Source organism: Harpegnathos saltator, unplaced genomic scaffold, assembly GCF_003227715.2.
Source record: "Harpegnathos saltator strain DR-91 unplaced genomic scaffold, Hsal_v8.6 scaffold19, whole genome shotgun sequence".
Taxonomy (NCBI): domain Eukaryota; kingdom Metazoa; phylum Arthropoda; class Insecta; order Hymenoptera; family Formicidae; genus Harpegnathos; species Harpegnathos saltator.
Genome location: NW_020229972.1, coordinates 159191 through 179896, shown reverse-complemented (window position 1 = coordinate 179896; position 20706 = coordinate 159191). Strand labels below are relative to the sequence as shown.

At 39.1% G+C, this 20706-nt stretch overlaps 3 protein-coding genes and 1 long non-coding RNA gene across 12 annotated transcripts; 2 read left to right on the top strand and 2 right to left on the bottom strand.

The window, feature by feature from the left end:
* The first annotated feature begins 596 nt into the window (after positions 1-596).
* On the top strand, positions 597-2169 carry LOC105188132 (striatin-3). Of its 4 annotated transcripts, none has more exons than XR_003112755.1 (5): positions 597-704; positions 823-984; positions 1059-1195; positions 1309-1433; positions 1546-1604. XR_003112755.1 is itself a non-coding variant. In XM_025297828.1 (5 exons), exons 4-5 carry the CDS (start codon positions 1546-1548, stop codon positions 2049-2051), a joined length of 399 nt encoding a protein of 132 aa, XP_025153613.1. In that variant the 5' UTR covers positions 597-704; positions 823-1195; positions 1309-1433; the 3' UTR covers positions 2052-2169. The 4 variants fall into 4 exon arrangements, 3 of the variants coding, with proteins under 3 accessions (XP_025153613.1, XP_025153615.1, XP_025153614.1); XM_025297828.1 differs by adding an exon at positions 1832-2169 and having other exon boundaries at positions 823-1195; positions 1546-1724; XM_025297830.1 differs by lacking the exon at positions 1546-1604 and having other exon boundaries at positions 1309-1532.
* Positions 2170-4487: 2318 nt separating this feature from the next.
* LOC112588323 (adenylate cyclase type 9-like) lies at positions 4488-7310 on the bottom strand. 6 transcript variants are annotated; one of them, XM_025297836.1, is made up of 8 exons: positions 7118-7310; positions 6838-6999; positions 6626-6763; positions 6388-6512; positions 6163-6321; positions 5823-6077; positions 5464-5694; positions 4488-5392 (listed from the first exon to the last, which is right to left on the bottom strand). In XM_025297836.1, exons 5-8 carry the CDS (start codon positions 6170-6172, stop codon positions 5382-5384), a joined length of 507 nt encoding a protein of 168 aa, XP_025153621.1. In that variant the 5' UTR covers positions 6173-6321; positions 6388-6512; positions 6626-6763; positions 6838-6999; positions 7118-7310; the 3' UTR covers positions 4488-5381. The 6 variants fall into 6 exon arrangements, with proteins under 6 accessions (XP_025153621.1, XP_025153623.1, XP_025153620.1 ...); XM_025297838.1 differs by having other exon boundaries at positions 6186-6321; XM_025297835.1 differs by having other exon boundaries at positions 6163-6307.
* A 3033-nt stretch (positions 7311-10343) lies between these two features.
* On the top strand, positions 10344-11618 carry LOC112588325 (uncharacterized). The gene is made up of 3 exons (XR_003112757.1): positions 10344-10412; positions 11298-11379; positions 11482-11618. It is a non-coding gene; the product is annotated as an uncharacterized LOC112588325 (long non-coding RNA).
* A 1184-nt stretch (positions 11619-12802) lies between these two features.
* On the bottom strand, positions 12803-13691 carry LOC112588052 (THAP domain-containing protein 3-like). Its single transcript, XM_025297842.1, has 2 exons — positions 13510-13691; positions 12803-13421 (listed from the first exon to the last, which is right to left on the bottom strand). The coding sequence occupies exons 1-2, from the start codon at positions 13572-13574 to the stop codon at positions 12818-12820; spliced, it is 669 nt and encodes a 222-aa protein (XP_025153627.1). The 5' UTR covers positions 13575-13691; the 3' UTR covers positions 12803-12817.
* Positions 13692-20706: the final 7015 nt, after the last annotated feature.

The following is a 20706-nucleotide window of genomic DNA, read 5'->3' as shown; positions in this document are numbered from 1 at the left end:
TTCTATCTATGATCGTGCATACATATACAGTTCAAGTTTAAATTTGACTTAATCCATACAGTATAGAAATGTTGTATAGACATTACACACTGCAACATTATAATATTGCATGGAAGTTGCAAAATATTTCTGCGATGTTGTTGCAAGATAGTGGTAACATTGAAAAAGAAGTACAGTTAGAATATAGATAGAATATCTATAATTTGTTCTTTCAACGTGGTATTCACATATTGCTGAAAAAATGGGAAAAGATCATAGAAGATGATAGAAAATACTTTGCTTGGTTTATGTTGTATCGATTGTTTCATTTCAATGAAGAAAAATTGCAAAAAATCGACGAGAACTTATGCATCGATTCAATATAACCGTTCCTATGCACCATGAGCTGCTTACGTAGGATCACACATGCCGCGAAGATTCTTTATTGTACACTCGCGGACATAATAGTTTGTGCCCGTTTTTTTGCAACTTTCGGAACGTATCCCGACTCGAGAAGAATGAGAATCACTGTTCCGCCTGCGGAGCACGTCTGCGCAGTGACTCACAACGAAAGGCGAGAAATGAAATATACGCGGTGGGACATATTATAATAATACAGATTCAGATGAAATGAATACTCCAGCATTAAATGGAAATGAGGGAACACAGAATAGACAAGAATCATCCGATGTAAGTCTTATACTCCGGGGGACATCCGAAAAAAGGTAGAGATAAATAAACATGTTTATGTTTTTAAAACAATTCGAACTTAATTAAGAGAATTAAGCTGCATTACGATAGTTACGATTCTGTTATACATTTATATGTGATTTGTTGTTTCAGCAACAGCCATCTTCTATAACAGAAGTAATGATATTAGATACAGAAGCAGCTGTTATAGCGAATTTTGAATTTTTGGGACATACAGACATGGACATGGAAGAGGAAGAAGGAGATGTAGAGGATGAAATTTATGATGCAAATACGGATACCAAACCAAATAAAGTAACTATTACTATCATCTTGCGTTTTAATGATATTGTTCACGCTATTTGTTAACATAATTTCTTATTTTTCAGGCATCTATCTCCCTTCTAGCGGAAGGTGTTGATACAGATGCAGAGGCAGAAGAAGTATTAAATGAATTAAATCTCCTCACAGAAATTGAAGAATCGCCACCTGGTTCTATCCATCTGAAAATGAATTCTTCAAAGGGGTTAGTAAATCCCTTTTTATTCGTGTACTTTAAGATAAAATATAAACCTATTACAATAATAGATATTTTGTAATATTATCACATATAATCACATAATCTAATGATGCCTGTAGATTTATTACATAGAGGATTACAAGATCCAAGTCGCCTAAATAATAAAGAAGGCGGTGACTCCACGCTGGAATTAGGAGAATTAGAACAATTATGTGTTAACAATGATGCAGAAATATCGTACGATGTAAGTTCCAAGAATTTTCCCCTATTCGGGAAATTTCAGTCGAGTCGCTTTTTCAGCTATATAAGAGTTACAGTTTGTTGACACTCTCAACATATTATTTCTTGCGACACAGATGGTTTCCACCACGAAGGAGACCTTCAGAAAAACATGGAACGCTAAATATACGTTACGTTCGCATTTTGAAGCTGTTAGAGCACTCGTCTTCCACTCCGCAAATCCGCTTCTTATCACCGCAAGCGATGATCGCATACTGAAGTTGTGGAATCTTCATAAGACTATACCGGCAAAAAAGTAAATTTAATATCGATTAATGCTGTGAAAATATATAAAATATAAACCGCAACATTTCATTTCAAAGATACTGTATATCATAATTTTATGTTTTAATATTTTTTCAGATCAGCTTCGTTAGATGTAAAACCACTTTACACATTCAGATCATACACTGAACCTGTGTTGTGTCTAGCCATGTATAGTACAGGCAATCGATGTTACAGCGGTGGTTTAGATGGCATGATCCATTGTTGGACATTATCATTGGCTAACATTGATCCATACGACTCGTACGAACTAAATGTCTTTAGTCATACATTAACGGGGCACACAAATTCTGTCTAGGGCTTGAGCATGTATTATGTATATGAAGCATATATTTTTCGTTGATCCATTATTTATGAAATTTGGTATACAGTTGTTTTTTGTGTCGCTGATCACGAATCCGAAGTCAGAAAAAAGATTTTTTGCTCTGTTTATTTATAAAACTTTTGCAATAAATAATAAGTCCTAAACTATTTTTTTATATTAGTCTATCTCTAAGATAGCGGTAAAATACAAAAAACCAGTCTAAATGTGTTAGTTGGATAATGAACTGCCAAATAGTAAAGAAGTTTAGGTAATAACATGGGTTACCACCATGCATCAAAGGATTAAGGAAGTTTTATTATATTAATTATACGTGATGAAATAATGTCACTGATACTTACAAACAGTTGTTAACGATAAATTCTTGAAAGAAAAAAAGAAAAATGATATAGTTTTGATTGAAATTTATGGATTGTACTTATGTAGTTAAAAAATAAGCAAATATATTGTTCATTATTATACTTTATTAAATTATATTAACAATATATGTAACAGCATCTAGAAGTTATATGATTCTTACTGAAATATATTATTTTTATATAATGGATAAAAGAAAAATCATATTACATAAAATATATTGAAAAAATATAACATTCAAATATATGTTCTTATATATATACAGGTTGCGTGAAAAGTTTGCGGAGCGAAACTGAAATAAAGAATACCTAATTCTAAAAATGATTTTATTCTTCAATATAGTCTCCGTTAACTTCAATACATTTGGCCCAATGGCTATCCAATAATTTTTCCATCGCGGAAGTGTGTTTCTGGAAGGTCTGCGAAATATTCCTCTATGGCTGTTATAGCTTCTTCATTCGACAAAAAATGCTTTCCACGGAGGAATTGTTTCAGGCTTCGGAACAGACAGAAGTCACTGAGTGCCAAATCTGGCGAATACGGTGGATGATCAAGCAATTTGTACTTCAATTAATTGAATTTAGACATTAACAAAACATTTTTGTGAGCAGGTGCGTTGTCTTGGTAAAAAATGATTTGTTTGTGCTGCAAACCAGGTCTTTTCTCACGAATGTTTGCGTCCAATTGATCCAAAAGGTTGCAATAATATTCAGAGTTATTTTACCTTTGAATTGTTTTACCTTTTTCCAGATAGTCAATTAACAAAATCCCTTTAGTATCCCAAAAAACTGATGCCAAAACCTTTTTTGCCGATCTTTCATGCTTTGTTTGCTTTGGAGTTGAACATCCAGCTTCAGTCCATTGTAAACGTTCCTGTTTCAATTTAGGATTATGGTGATAGATCCAAGTTTCATCCATAGTTATAAAACAACGCACAAAATCGGTTTTATTCTTCTTAAGACGATCCAAATGACGCTGAAAAATTTGCTTTCGAACGAGTTTTTGTTGAATTGTTAACATATGCGGCACCACTTTTCCAAACACCTTTTGTAATTCTTTATGCAAAATATGCCGTACCCGTTCATCTGAAATGCCTATGGTATGAGCAATTTCACGCGTAGTCACACTTGGATCTTCAGAAACAATAACATGTATTTGCTCAATGATTTCTGGTGTTGATGCGCTTTTTGGACGTCCACTGCGTGGATCATCTTCAATGCTTGTACAACCACGTTGAAACTCAAGTGCCCATTTACAAACCATTGTTTTTGAAGGAGCAGATTCCCCTAACACATTTACCATCTCGGAATGAATTTCCATTGCCTTTAAATCTTTTTTAACAAAGAACTCAATCATTGCACGCTGTTTCAAATTTTCCATTGCAAACAAATATACTGACACGTCAACTTCAATTGGCTTGTAAACACAGAAAGAATTGACAGATGGAAATGAAACCTAACTTAGGTTCATGTGAAGAGTGATTCTATATAACCGACTACAATTTATAATTCTACCGTTTACTTATAGATGCCGCTCCGCGAACTTTTCATGCAATCTGTATATATATATATATATATATATATATCATTACGTCGAGTCTTTGAGAATTTGGAACACCAAACAAAATTGAATAGGACAACGAAGAAGTCAATCGTAACTGTCGAGAGACTACGAAATATGCCAAGTAGGGAAATGAAGAGGTCCACATACTCGTTTAAACCCATTGTACTCCTCATACGTCTGGACTTCAGGTTTCGCTTGTCCCATGGCGATATTTCTCCCCTCCTCTATCTCCAGTGGTGTTATTTCCTTGGTCGTCCGTTGCCTCTGCAAGTACTTCGATAGTTTGTTTCGTATTTTCTTCTTGCCGTAACTAGCGGTGGACGTCGAGCTCTTGTTTGAATCCTCTTTTTCGTTTATAGTGTCGCCGTCTGTTGAAGAATCTTGAACAACTCCTAGACGACACTTCAGGATCTCTCTAGCAAGTAAAAATTTTGTTTTGAAAAATCTTAAGTTAATCGTTAGCCCACGGCGGCGGAGAGTTATTCGTTGGCCCACGGCGGCGGAGAGTTAATCGCTGACCCACGGAGGCGGAGAGTTAATCGTTGGCCCACGGCGGCGGAGAGTTAATCGCTGGCCCACGGAGGCGGAGAGTTAATCGTTGGCCCACGGCGGCGGAGAGTTAATCGTTGGCCCACGGCGGCGGAGAATTAATTGGTTGGCCCACGGCGGCGGAGTTTTTAATACAAAAGTAGAATCAAATAACTAATTCGAAAGCCCATGGGGGCGGAGATACATGGTGAGCTCTCGCGGCTCATCGTTGAGTTCACTTGCTACTTTGCGTGGCTCATCTCTGAGTTCCATGCTCGCGCTTTGAAGGCATTTCCTTCTTATGTTTTTAAAAGAAAAACATCATGATGCCTAGCAGCTGAGAAAGCTGAAAGGTTGTTAATCGATGTTCTTTTTAAAACAGAAAAAGGAGTAGAGCGATTCTTTCCTAGGAGCTCGTCGAGACCAGACGTTTATTTCTTCCTTTTTCTAGGGTATTTCTTTTTCGTCGCCTCCCCGTTTTCTACGTGGACCACATCGACCACCTGAGTCCCGCGCGGCTCCTCGCTGGTTTCCCGGACCAACGTGGATCTCGCCGCCTTCCTGATTCCTGCGCTGTTCTCGCCGCCTTCTCGGTTCCTACGTGGCTCTCATCGCCCTCCCGAATCCCGCGCGGCTCCTCGCCAGTTTCCCGGACCAACGTGGATCTCGCCGCTTTCCTGATTCCTGCGCTGTTCTCGCCGCCTTCCCGGCTCCTACGTGGCTCTTATCGCCCTCCCGAATCCTGCGCGGCTTCTCGCCGCTTTCCCGGACTAACGCGGCTTTCGTCACCTTCCTGATTCTTTCCATCCAGCCAGTCTCAGAGTCATCCGGCAATGTGTAACTCGTGTCAGTGTTCGATCATTTAAGTTCTTTAAAAAAAAAAAGGACAATAATTAAAGAGTTCACGCGGAGAAACCGTGCCAGATTCTTATTCAGATACCGTCATTCTCGGAATCTAAGATACTCGGCAAGGAATTGGCTTTCATCCGGTAGTTGCTTGTGTTGATGATCATGTGGAGGTAATGATGGCGTGGCTTAACCTGAGTATTGCACGACGCCAGACGGCTACGTGACTGCATCAACGGTGAGATATTTTTCGGTGACGTAACGTTCGTGATAAATTGATTCATGAAGTCCGACTTGCAGGCCCGTATGAAATAAGTTTTAACACCTGAAACGAATAAACAAGTTCCAATATTTTGCTCATTGCCAGGCTGTTATGCGATATTTCCAACAACGCACGACACGTAAAATTCCAATTTTGGTCTGCTTGCTTTTCTTCCGAATTAATTTACTCACCATTGACTAGTTTTCCCTTTTCCGTGATGTACTGGTCGTCCACAAATCTCAGGGTATTCTCACTCAAGTGTATACGACCGGGTTTTCCCGTGTTCTCGAGTTTATTTGCCAATGTCACATCGTTCGACCAGACATCGAACTTGAATCTTTTCGTACCCACGATCCCGCAGAGCACGGTGCCCGTATGCACACCTATTCTCATGTTCACACCTTCCCTTCTTTCGATGTCGAATTGTTTGATCGCTTCGATCATAGCTGTTAAGATGAGAAACGCACAGCATTAATTTAGCACCAGATTTGAAGATATCTGACAACCACGTGTCAATAACATTCCACTCATCTAGACCCATTTCTATGCAGTACTTTGTGTGATCGGACCTCGGCTCGGGACATTCCCTCACGCAATAATAGCAGTCGCCCAATGAAGATATCTTCTCACATCCGTGATGCTCGCAGAGATCATCGAAACGTTCGAAGAGATCAAACTGTATTCATTCAACTGTAACTCTTACATAGCTGAAAAAGCGACTCGACTGAAATACAGGGGAAAATTCTTGGAACTTACATCGTACGATATTTTTGCATCATTGTTAACACAAAATTGTTCTAATCCTCCTAATTCCAGCGTGGAGTCACCGCCTTCTTTATTATTTGGGCGACTTGGATCTTGTAATCCTCTATGTAATAAATCTACAGACATCATTAAATTATGTGATTATATATCACAATATTACAAAATATCTATTATTGTAATAGGTTTATATTTTATCTTAAAGTACACGAATAAAAAGGGATTTACTAACCCCTTAGAAAAATTCATTTCCAGATGGATAGAACTAGGTGGCGATTCTTCAATTTCTGTGAGGAGATTTAATTCATTTAATACTCCTTCTACCTCAGCATCTGTATCAAGATCTTCCCGCTAGAAGGGGGATAGATGTCTGAAAAATAAGAAATTATGTTAACAAATAGCATGAACAATATCATTAAAACGCAAGATGATAGTAAACGTTACTTTATTTGGTTTGGTATCTGTATTTGCATCATAAATTTAATCCTCTCCATCCCCTTCTTCCTCTTCCATGTCCATGTCTGTATGTCCCAAAAATTCAAAATTCGCTATAACAGCTGCTTCTGTATCTAATATCATTACTTCTGTTATAGAAGATGGCTGTTGCTGAAACAACAAATCACATATAAATGTATAACAGAATCGTAACTATCGTAATGCAGCTTAATTCTCTTAATTAAGTTCGAATTGTTTTAAAAACATAAACATGTTTATTTATCTCTACCTTTTTTCGGATGTCCCTCGGAGTATAAGACTTACATCGGATGATTCTTGTCTATTCTGTGTTCCCTCATTTCCATTTAATGCTGGAGTATTCATTTCATCTGAATCTGTATTATTACAATATGTCCCACCGCATATATTTCATTTCTCGCCTTTCGTTGTGAGTCACTACGCAGGCGTGCTCCGCAGGCGGAACACTGACTCTCATTCTTCTCGAGTCGGGATGCGTTCCGAAAGTTGCAAAAAAACGGGCACAAACTATTAAGGCCCATCTACAATGGCTGCAAGAATAAGGTTCTAAGCGTAAGCAGTAAAGGCTCGTCTACAATAGCTGTAAGAGTAAGGCTGTAACGTAAGTTGTCAGCGAATGAAAATATTTCATTTCGTGTCTTGCAACCTTACAACCTTACTCTTACAGCTAATGTAGACGAGCCTTTTGCGTGGTCTACAATGGCCGTAAGCAGTAAGAAGAAAGCATGAACAGTAAGAAATGGACCAATCACAGTTGATTATTTTTGTCATAATCGACTGTGATTGGTTTATTTCTTACCGCTTACGCTTACTTCTTACTGCTTACTGCCATTGTAGACCACGCTTTAAGAAATAGACCAACCACAATCGATTATTATAAGAATAATCGATTATGGTTGGTCCATTTCTTACTGTTTACAACCTTATTCTTGCATTGTAGATGGGCCTTTATGTCCGCGACCATACGGTCATGGACATAATGGCAAGAGCACAGGCTTTTGCATAACATATAATACATAACACATAAGAGAATAAACCAATTAGTTTTCTTCATTTCTCTCCTCAGCAATAAAGAACTCTGATTGGTTGATTCTTTTAAGCGTGGTCTACAATGGCAGCAGGAGTAATGGCTGAGAAAAGTAGTCTTTAGACGTAGACTTTAAGCGTGGTCTACAATGGCAGTAAGCAGTAAGAAGTAAGCGTAAGCGGTAAGAAATAAACCAATCATAGTCGATTATGACAAAAATAATCAACTGTGGTTGGTCCATTTCTTACTGTTCACGCTTACTTCTTACTGCTTACTGCCATTGTAGACGACGCTTTAGAATTAAGGCCTCCTAAAGCATGGTCTACAATGGCCGCAAGCAGTAAGAAGTAAGCATGAACCACAGATGTCTATATTATACTAGATTGCTAACTTCTCAAAAGAGCTGTGTCCCGCCCATTTTCCGGTTCAGTCATGAAGACCGCCAAGCATGGCGGCGGTGTGTGTGTAGTGTGTATGTGAATACCCGATACGTATGCAGTAGTGCGTGGTAGCGCGTATGTGACATCTGATGTGTCTACTACTATTTATGTTAGTAAAACTGCAAATCTACAAACGAGATAATGCCGAATAAGTATTGTAAATTTCAAAAATACGAACAAGAAAGAATATCATTTAAAGATGTGTGTATTAATAAGGTGTTGCTAATCTAAGTGTTTGGTAAAGGTTAAAATTAAATTGAATATATACAGTTCAAAATATGTCAAAGTATTTGTATTAATATTTTTTACATACATATAAAGAATAAAATGCAACTTATGTGTTATTAAATAATATTAATTTTGTAAATTTGTGTCTGTTACTTGCAGGATTTCTATCTTTCGTTGTTTTTGTAAGTGAATACATTCTAAGTGTTAAGTATTTATGACAAATAATATTTATTAATTGCAAACGGTGTGGCCTATCTCTACCTATTTCAAATCCTTCATAGCACTCAGAATGAGTAGGAAATAAATTCGTGTGTAATGCATATATGCGTGTAACTCGACAAATTATTTTAGCGTATGCATCTTTTGGTAGCTTATTTACATTTTTTCTTAATAACTGACAACATTCTTTTTCCGTTGCACAGACAATTTTATATATTAGGTGCGCAACTAAGTTCTCGCTGTTTTTTTGATGAAAATGCAACTTTATTGTGAAAAAATGGTTACAAATGAATCATTCAAAATATTGCCCATTGCTAGCGACAAATTTTTCCCATCTTTCTGGCAGAGCTCGAATACCGTCACGGTAGAAGTGTTCGTCTTTTGAGGCTATCCACGAATCAAGCCATTTTGAGATGTCTTCATATGAGCGGAACTGCTGATTAGCCAGACCATGTGCCATCGAACGGAACAAGTAATAATCGGACGGCGCAATATCTGGGGAATATGGCGGGTGGGGTAGGACTTCCCATTTGAGCGTTTCTAAGTAGGTTTTAACGGGTTTGACAACGTGAGGCTGAGCGTTGTCATGCTGTAGAATCACTTTTTCGTGCCTCTGCTCGTATTGTGGCCGCTTTTCGCGCAGTGCTCGGCTCAATCGCATCAATTGAGTTCGATACCGTTCCCCAGTGATGATTTCGTTCGGTTTCAACAGCTCATAATAAATAACACCGCCCTGGTCCCACCAAATACACAGCAAAACCTTCGCAGCGTGAATATTCGGCTGAGCCGACGACGTAGAAGCATGACCGGGCAGTCCCCATGATTTTGTTCTCTTTGGGTTGCTGTAATGAATCCATTTTTCATCACCCGTAACGATGTGATGAAGAAAACCCTTCCTTTTTTGCCGCTGGAGCAGTTGTTCACAGGCGAAAAAACGACGCTCAACGTCTCTTGGCTTCAAATCATAAGGAACCCAAGTTCCTTGTTTTTGAATCATTCCTAACGCATGCAATCGCTTGGAAATGGTTTGGCGGGTAACTTCTAATGCTGAAGCAAGCTCTTTTTGCGTTTGGCACGGATCCTCATCGAGCAATGCTTCCAATTCAGCGTCTTCGAAGGTTTTTGGCCTTCCTTCACGCGAACGGTCATCAACATCGAAATCACCGTCTTTGAAACGACGGAACCAATCACGGCACGTTGTTTCACTTAGAGCAGCATCTCCGTAAATTTTTTGGAGTTCTCGATGCGCTTCAGCCGCCATTTTCTTCGAATGAAAGAAGAAAAGCAACACTTCCCGCAAATGACGATTATTTGGCACAATCAGACATTTTCACACAACCAAAAGTATATGACGCAAAAACAAAATCACTAATGTGTCAAAGCGGTTTGTTTACCATATGTCTAAGCTTGGTTCATGACGTTTTGGTTATGTCACAATCGACCAGCACTTACTACTGGAGCCATCTCTTGAAAAACAGCGGGAACTTAGTTGCGCACCTAATACATCATTCGATGCGTACACTAAACCTCCCTTATCTTTTATATCTATTAACATAGTGTATGACGAAATGTTATGCTGCTTATCGCTGACTTCACTGATGGTGTTGGCAATGCAACCTTTACATTTTAATGTACGAATAATTGCTTTGATTATGAAACCTGCCATATAATATAAAATATTGTTTTTAAGGGAACTACTTTCACTCATGGTGACATTAAGATCTAGTTCTACATCCTCATCTTCATCAAATAAATCATCATACATCTCACAATCTGTCAATCTATCAATGTCATTGTGCCAATTTTGAACATACTTTTTTTTCGCCCATTTTAATTGGAGTTGTGCATTGTTTTCTTTTGTATCGAAACTGACACAATTAGCTGTATCTGATGCTGAAATCGAATTTTTTATTAGTAAACTTTTCATAGCAGCTTTGAATTGCAACACATTTGGATTGTTATTCCAACTGTGTCGCCGTCACACTTGTGCGAAAAATAGTTCTAAGTGATCCTGGCTGAACCTGTATGTCATTAAATATTTAAAACAAGGTTGTATCAAAATATTTTTAGCTATTTGCAAAATCGATTTAACAGCAGTTGCAAACCCTACGATAAAAGCTTTTCTTCTACCAGTACATAACTTTTTATTGTCACATTCCATTAGAGTATATAAATATGCAATTATTTGTTCCATTCTTTGTTGCAAGAAGTTGATGTTATTTAAAAATATCAGTTCTTTAAACCCTTTTCCGAAAGGATTGCGCGAATTTAAAAAATCAAAGATTTCATCAATTGCCTTCATAAATTCTATCGTACCAGCACAGTCTTGAAAGTCTTCAACTTCTGACAATTGTGAAAATTCCAAAGCAGCAGCAGTTGAAGAACTTAAAGTCTGTGCTGCAAGCTTTACCTTCATAATATTTTCTTTGTAATTTATATGTGCAGTACTAAGTTTATTTGCAAATTTTTAATTCAGTTCGAGTTGAAGCTTATATAAATTCCTTATGTGATTCCAGTTGATGTACGCAGTAGGAGATTTAATAATTTGGAGATCAGCTAATGTGTTTCGAGCAAGTTTTACATTGTGGCAAGCATCGGGTATGAAGTGTATATCATAATCAGAGCTGGGATGTTTAAATGTATTTTTCAACTCTAAGTAATTTGACGTATACAAATTGCAACCTAATATATTCATCGTAGAATAATTGGCATGAGCTCCATCACACGTAACACTCCATACCCGGATACCTGATTGCTGTGACAATATTAATGCTGTTTTTATCAGTTCCGCTTGCACTACAGCATTTATTTTATTCACGAAAAAATAACCCACCGGCCACTTCCAAGTACCTCTAAGAGAAACCAACAGGAAAACTAGGACTTCGGTGGCTTCACTCTGCGCAGGTTCAATAGATATTCCATTACCGTATTCGCAATATCCAAGCAATTTTTTAGATGTATCATCCCACAGCAGTTGCTTCCGAATTGCCATCGAATCAAACACTAAATTGCAATGACGTGAATCTTGTGGAAATTTCGATATCTCTTGAAAGACATCAATCAAGAAACCAGGTTCTGCATTAACCGACAATATCCAATTTCTGATGCTGCTTGCATGCGGCAAATGTAAAATTGATCTGAAAATACCGTCAATATTAATTTATAAACTTATAAATAACAATGACAATTTGAGAAATGTACCTGCAATAGTTATAGGCTTTCGGCGAATAAAAATGTAGAGTTACTGCAAATTTTTTTATTTCATCGCTGTATCGGTAACCTTTCTTGTTTCTATTTGCATTCTTCCATTCGTTTTGGAATATTTCGCCAATATGTCCACTAAAATTCTTAGTAATAATGTCACTCCCTTCTCTCTCAAGAAGATTCTTTGTTCTAAACATTATATGTATATTTAACATTTGTATAATATGCATTACTAATATATTTCTTCATATTATCATATTTATCATTATCTGCATAAAGCTGCATACACCTAAAAAATAATCTGATCATAGTTATTAAAATGTAGTGAAATAGTATCAAATTTGTTCAATACTTGGTCAATATTAACAAAGTTATTATTAATATTGACCAAATATTTGCTTATATCCAGCAAACACAATGTTACATGTAACGTACATGTTATATGTAATTTCCTACTCAACAATATAACTGTTATATAACATATGTGTTATATAACGTTTACATTGTTAAGTAGGAAATTACAACTAACATATATGTTACATGTAATATTGTATTTGCTAGGTATCCACTAAACAATCGAGTCGGTATTATTTTACTACATTTTGACAACTACGGTCAAATTCTTTTTTCAGTGTACATTATACCCAGTAAATACAAAGTAACAATAACTTTTAGTTATAATGTTCCACTTAACACTAAAACCTAAACCTAAACACTAAACCTGGTGCATAATATGTGTTATATTATGCTTACACTGTTAAATGGAAAATTATATGTAACAATTATATTACTGTAATATTTTACAGAGTAATTTTTAATTATACCGTAGAGTTTATAATAGATTTTCCAATGAATTAATTTTGTTTTCTTTTCTCTTTAGCTTTTGCTTCATTGTTTTGATTATTCTCAACATGTGCTTTTTCCGTGGACTCATTTCCTGCTTCTTCTTAATTAATAAAAGTGAATTGCTCATGATTTTAATTGATTTTTGCTTGGGCAGTTTTGCAGTACCACCAGTAACATTTGCAGGTTGTGTTTTCGGTGATGGAATTGAAGCAAGAACTGTTGCATTTTCTATTTTCTCTTTTAATATACTTCTCCACACAATTGATGACATATTTTTTACTGTAGATGTAGAAGCTGCAGTATATTCTATCGCAGGAATAGTATCACATTCCATCATGGAACTCGTAACAGGTTGTATCAGAGGATCACTATTACATTCCACTGCAGAAACACTGTCACAAGCAGGAGCTCTCAGAGCTATTGATGGCACAGCCAAATTTTTTAATAGAACACTACTTATATTTGCTTTTTCCATGATATCTGTAGGTAAAAAGTGAGCACTACAGATTACATAGTGTTTTTTTGCTGTAAAATTTCCTCCGATTGCACAAATCCATTTTTTAAAAATCTCTGGACGTTTTATCGGAAATCTGAAATATTAACAATGTTTAATTGCAAGATAACCCTCACATATTACAAACCTCGAACATTTATTATATATAAATGTATTCTACTTACTTAAATAAGTGATATCCTTTTTTATTCGTATTATTGCAATTAACAATGCAACATGTACTTGGCATTATCTCGTTTATATATTTGCAGTTTTACTAATATAAATAGCAGTAGATACGACACATCAATGTAGACACATCAGGTATCACATACAGTACAGCACTACTACACACGCATCGGATACTCACGTACGCACTACAAACACACACCGCCGCCATGTTTTGGCGGTCTTCATGGCCGAACCGGAAAATAGGCAGGACACAGCTCTTGTATAGGTCAAAGATCGAAGTTAGCAATCTAGTATAGTATAGACATCTGTGGCATGAACAGTAAGAAATGGACCAACCACAGTTGATTATTTTTGTCATAATCGACTGTGATTGGTTTATTTCTTACTGCTTACGCTTATTTCTTTCTGCTTACTGCCATTGACTACGTTTACACAGCCTAATTTACGTCAAAGTTATAACATCGATGTTATAACTACTGACGTTAGATGCCGTGTAAACACTCCTTTACGACGAAGTTATTACATTGATGTAGTAAAGCCAACGGCACACGGTGCTTATTTTCGTGCTGGATTGCATGCTGGATGAAAATACTGCGTTCTGATTGGTACATTTCCGAAGATGAATGGAAATGCACCAATCAGAACGCAGTATTTTCATTCAGCAAGCAATCCAGCACGAAAACAAGCACCGTGTGCCGCTGGCTTTACTCAAAGTCATTTGGTGAAGAGGCTTAGAGTTTCTACATCGACGTAGGGAAGACGTGTAAACGGACGCAGTGTAAATATGACAATAATACCAATATAAAAATTGAACATCTTAATCTTGATTGTAAAATTGATTTATGTCGTGAAAATTGTAATACGGGTCCGAGATCAAGCAAATGATTTAGTGGTGTTAAATTCAACAAATGTTGTAATATAATTTCTTTCTGACGCTTTCGCCGTTTAATCAAAATATTTCGTACATATAGTATATATTGCATCGTCATATTTTCTACTATTTTCAAATATATAGCAACAAACGAGCGTACGCTTTCCATATTTTCCATGATTAATTTTTTCCAAAATTGATAACCTAAAATTTTAATTTCATTTTTAGTTAAATATTATATTTTATTATATAAATTCTACTATATAGATATATACATATTTTATAATTTTCAAATTCATAATATAACCTAAAAGTTCACTTTATTTGTTGATTTATTTACATACTATTCTTTTCATATTCTAATTCTTTTATATTCAGACTACAATCACAATCATTTCATTTTTCGGCCTTTTATATTGGTACTAATGGAAATCCTTGACTCACTCGAAAGTTATTAAGTTATTTCAAATAGATAAGCGTAAATGTGTAAACGCAACTCACCTTAAGTAGGAGTTATAACATTAGCATTACTAACAAGGAGATACCACGAACTGCTAACTCTATTTTTGAATGAGCTATAGTGCATTCGAAAGGGGAAGTCGAGAGTATAAACCGTGTCAGAGCTTTTGGGTGTATGGGCTTTAGTTTCGGAGAAAATTTATTGTAAAATGATGTATTTTTCAGCTGTACGATAAGTACAATGGATAGCCATAATTTTGCATGAAGCGCGCTGGTTGTGCAGGTTAGGCGTGCGGCTATTATTTTGCGTCCGTGCGAGCAGAGTTCAATTCCCCGTAGTGACAATTTTTTTTTGTTTTTTTAGAATAAATGATTGTTTATGAATTAATTGTAAATTTATTTATTTATTATTCGTTATAGTAAGAGAACGTATACATAATGAAAAATATCAATAAATTTTATGTTTTTATTGTACTGTGTCTTTATTCATTATAAAATTCCGACATCACTGTACAATGTTGCGGGTGATAATTTATATAAAAACATTCGAAGCATAAATGGATCGCACACCATGAACATTTTATAAACAAAAAAGGAAATATCTTTGTATATTTCTGCATATGTTCACAAATGTGAGTGTTTATAAAAATATACACACAAATTATTTAATTATTGTTATTTGATTATTAAATTATTTAATTATTTATTACCTTTAAAATATGCAATGCTGTCAGTTAAATCTTCTTTTGTAATATCACACTTTGCCAGTGCTTGGATATGTTCTTTCAAAAACAAATCCACACTTGACCCTTCCATTTTTATTATATAAAATCAATTTAACACAAAGGATGCTCGCAGACTTGCTTACTGATCGACACACGTGAGAACAGTGAGGGAAATCCAACGGACTTTAGAGTCACGGTCCTAACGGTTGTTGCCTGTGCGCATGTGCCACAGACAAATACTAGAAACTTCTTAAAAAGTCCGTTATATGATGCAATTCGAATTCAATCATTAACTCATTACTTATTATGTGCTCCGCGATATGTAAAAATGATTGAATTCGCTTGGTACGCGTCAAAATTAGCAGATAAACGTGACATATTTTATAATGTTAATCAATTGTGTTTTCCACCGGATGTACATAAGAAAAAATGTATCTGCAATACGCAGTTTTCGTTTATAAAATGTTCATGGTGTGCGATCCATTTATGCTTCGAATGTTTTTATATAAATTATCACCCGCAACATTGTACAGTGATGTCGGAATTTTATAATGAATAAAGACACAGTATAATAAAAACACAAAATTTATTGATATTTTTCATTATGTATACGTTCTCTTACTATAACGAATAATAAATAAATAAATTTACAATTAATTCATAAACAATTATTTATTCTAAAAAAAACAAAAAAAAATTGTCACTACGGGGAATTGAACTCTGCTCGCATGGACAAAACAGTAGCCGCACGCCTAACCTGCACAGCCAGCGCGCTTCGTGCAAAATTATGGCTATCCATTGTACTTACCGTACAGCTGAAAAATACATCATTTTACAATAAATTTTCTCCGAAACTAAAGCCCATACACCCAAAAGCTCTGATACGGTTTGTACTCTCGACCTCCCCTTTCGAATGCATTATAGCTCATTCAAAAGTAGAATTAGCAGTTCGTGGCATCTCCTTGTAAGTCGAAGTTAGAAGCCGTGTAAACGTAGTCATTGTAGACGATGCTTAAAGCGTGGTCTACAATGGCCGCAAGCAGTAAGAAGAAAGCGTGAACAGTAAGAAATGGATCAACCACAGTTGATTATTTTTGTCATAATCGACTGTGATTGGTTTATTTCTTACCGCTTACGCGTACTTCTTACTGCTTACTGCCATTATAGACGACGCTTAAAATGCCATGTAGTAAGTATTACAATAAGCCAATCAGCGTCGAGGAATATTGCCCGCCTATATACAAACGATAAATGTCTAAACATTGCGGTGTAATAACGTAAGTTGGTGTATAGGTTATGAACATGGATTTGCAAAAAATTGGAACTTTTTTATTTGTGATATTATGGAACCAACTTTTAACTATTCAATGGCGCATTATTCAGACGAAGAGGGCTATTGGTCGGAGATGGTGGGTACGGCCCGTGAACAGGCGTAGACTTGAGCAGGGTTTCAACCTTAACCTATTTCGCGAGCTAAGTATCAGTGATCATGAAGAATGTTTCGGGTATACTCGGATGTGGCCAGAACAGTTTGAATTATGCTCTGTGGTCTCGTCCAGATGGATATTGTAGTAGTGTTTTCTGTATACGCACTTCCCAACAGTTCACATCCCTGTCAAGAAGGAAAAAGGGGGCGCGCGCGTCACCGCTTTCCCGTGCACTCGCGCGCGCCACCGTTTTCCCGCGCGCTCGCGCAGGATCATCTCATTGTGTTTCTGTTGCGCGCAACCTACAGTTCGTTGTTTTTGTGTGCTGTGTTTATTCTTCATCTGCTTTGTTCCTGGTGGGGCTCCAAGATGCCTAAACATAAGAGTCATCGTTCCCGGAAGCGTCGGCGTAATCCTCGCGATAGATCGCGCGAACAAGACCTCGAAAATCGCTCGCGCGAACGCGATTTGGAGGTTATGCCACGAGCTTCCTCACGCGATGCTTCCCTCTCGTCGGGGGCGGATCTCGCCACTATCTTGCACGATATTTTGGCCTTCAGGAAGCCCAACGGGCTTCCGCATCTCTGCCTGCCGACGATGTTCGGTCTGTTCCCGTCGCCGCGGTGCAGGTGGCTGGCCCAACCCTGGCGGACGATGCTCTCATCGCCGTTCCAGAGGATTCGCAGGCAGATGAGCATCCGGTTCCTGAGAACTGGGGCGGCGTACCAGGTGCGTTGCCTTCGCTATCCGAAGGCACGTATCCGATTGCTCTATCTGACTATGCTTCTTTCTCAGCGGGCCAGCCTCAGTTAGTCACTGTCACCTTCGCCGAGTTTTCTCCACTCCCTTTGGAGCTAGACGATATTCTCATCAACGTTCTAGAGGACTCGCAGGCAGATGAGCATCCGGTTCTTGAGAACCGGGGCGGCGTACCAGGTGCGTTGCCTTCATTATCCGAAGGCACATATCCGATTGCTCTATCTGACCATGCTTCTTTCTCAGCGGACCAGCCTCCGCCAGCCACTGCCTCCTTCGCCGGGTTTTTTCTCCACTCCCTTTGGAGCTAGACAACTTCGAGAAGGAGAATACGTCGTCGTTGGCGAATGAACTCTTCGGCCCCCCTCCTGCTGCGTCTGAACCTTCATGGGATCCAGTTATCCTCGCCTCTACTTGCAGTGAGGTTTAAGCTAAGACTCCATGCATGCGGTGAACTGCGGCAAACGGTTGCGGTGACCAATCAGGAGGGAGGCGCAAGTCCGGTTGCGGCAAGCTCCGGCATGCGTCTGTCTCCTGATTGGTCACCGCAACCGTTTGCCGCAGCTCACCGCATGCATGGAGTCTTAGCTTCACTCCGGTCTGAAGGAGGACACTCGCGCGGCTCTGCTGTCCAAGTACCAGCTTTAGGGAGAGCTCTTGCAGCTAGGTCCTCCCAAACTTAACCAAGAGCTTGTTTCAGCACTCGGAAAACGCTTAAACGTTCTAAAATGAGATGAGCATCAGGCGCGGGATCAACAGCAAGTTGGCGCTTGCCTTAACGCAATTGGCTCAGGGTTTTCGGATCCTTTACGCCATTTTCACGGTCTGTCGCTCGATGCCCCTGTGAAGGATGTCCTCGCAAAAATGGCGGAGGCGATTCATCATGAGAGGCGGACCACCAGTTCCGCCTCTCATTAGTCAAACAAGTTTTCATCAAGCCGTGCCTCACTTTTGTCGGCAAATCAGCCGTGGACCAGTCGGTTATTGACGAATGGCTATTTGGTTCGTCACTCGCCGAACATCTCAGATCTGCGCAAGCCTGTGAGAAGGCAGGACGAGAATCGCAGATGACCCTCTCGACGGCGGCAGCTCACCATCATCCTCAGCCGCCTCCAGTGCGTCGGGAAACTTGCGGGCCCCTGCTCCACGGGTGACGACTGCGGTTCGCAGGTCAGGGGCCGTGTCGAAGCTTTTTTTTTTTTGGTAACGCAGGGGAAATCCATCATGGATACCCCCGACCCTTTAGGGAGGTCGGGGGTTACGTCAGACTCTTACTGACTAAAACCCCTGCGGGATGTCTACCATTCGGACCGTGGTGGGGGGAGCCAGGGGAACTATTCCCGTATTCCCTCCCCGACTGTCGAGGGCGATAACCCCGGAGCTGAACCGCCTCCGGGGTTATCGCCCTCACTTCCGCTCCCGGATTCAACGTTGACAGAAGTAAGAACTGGGGGCCGATTGGCGGTTTTTCCGGTCTATGTGGGAAAAGGTGACCAGCGACCCAGAAGTCCTGGGTGCCGTGAGTGGATACAATATCCTGTTCGTGTCCCCACCGCCACCTCGGGTATCATTATCAGAACCCGTTTTCTCTCGGACAGTTGCGGCGACTTGCGATGCCGAAATTTCGCGTCTGCTCTCCAAAGGAGCTGTAGTTATTACCTCTTCTTCCCCCGATCAATTCTTGTTGAATTTTTTCCTCGTTAAGAAAGCGTCGGGAAGTATGCGCTTTATACTAAAGCTCAAACAATTGAATACTTACCTGTCGCCGCAGCATTTTCAGTTAGAAGACTGGCGTACTGTTGTGCAGTTGATGACTCAGGACTCGTGGCTGTCGACCCTCGATTTAGAAGATGCACATCTCTTAATGCCCATTGCGACTCACTGTCGCCGTTTTCTGCGCTTCCAATGGCGTTCAGTTACTTACGAATTTACTACATTACCTTTTCGACTTTCTACGGCGCTATATATTTTCACCAAGCTCTTACGACCTGTCATGGCCCATTTACGTGACCAAGGGTTTTGTTCGGTTGTTTATCTGGATGATTTCCTCTTTTTCGGCGCCTCGAGAGTCGACTGCCTTCGTAACCTGACTGCATCTCTATCTTTGCTTATGTCGCTCGGTTTTCTCTTTAATTATGAGAAATCCCAACTTGTACCTGCACAACATTGCCACTATCTCGGTTTTATTTTCGACTCAGTATCGCAATCGATCCCTCCGACACGCCGAGATGCGCTACTTCATATGATCTCTCGATTTTCTACGAGGTCCCACTGTTGCATACGAGACTTCGCAAGCATGATCGACTCCCTTGTATCCGTCTGTCCCGCGGTAGAATATGGCCTCTTACACATTAAGGATTTTGAGCGTGAAAAGTTTCTCGCCTTAGCGCGTCCTGGTGGCAGTTATGCAGCTGCAATGCGTCTTCCTTCTCATCTTAAACGTGACTTCCGATGGTGGTTTCTTCCATTTTCTCTAACCCCCATCAGGCTAAGACTATACGTTCCGGGGTCGCTACCCGCGAAATCTTTTCGGACGCCTTTCTCTCGGGCTGGGGTGCATCGTGTGGATCACATTATACCCGTGGTCGGTGGTCGGCGTCTGAACGGTTTTGTCATATAAATTTTCTTGAACTCAAAGCTGTTTTTTATGCTTTGCACTGCTTTGCAGCAGATCTTCGAAACCGACATTCTTCTTCGCGCCGACAATACTATGGCCATTGCCTATATCAATCGCTTCGGTTCGGTGCAATACCCGCACCTTACATTGATGGCGCGGCAAATCTGGACCTGGTGCGAAGACTGTAACATCTTCATTTTTACCTCTTACATTGCTTCTATTCATAATACCATCGCTGATAGCGAATCAAGAGCCATCAGCGTGGACACGGAATGGTCAATGTCGCATGCCGCTTTTTTCGAAGATCTTGACTGCATTTGGACCTTTTGAGGTGG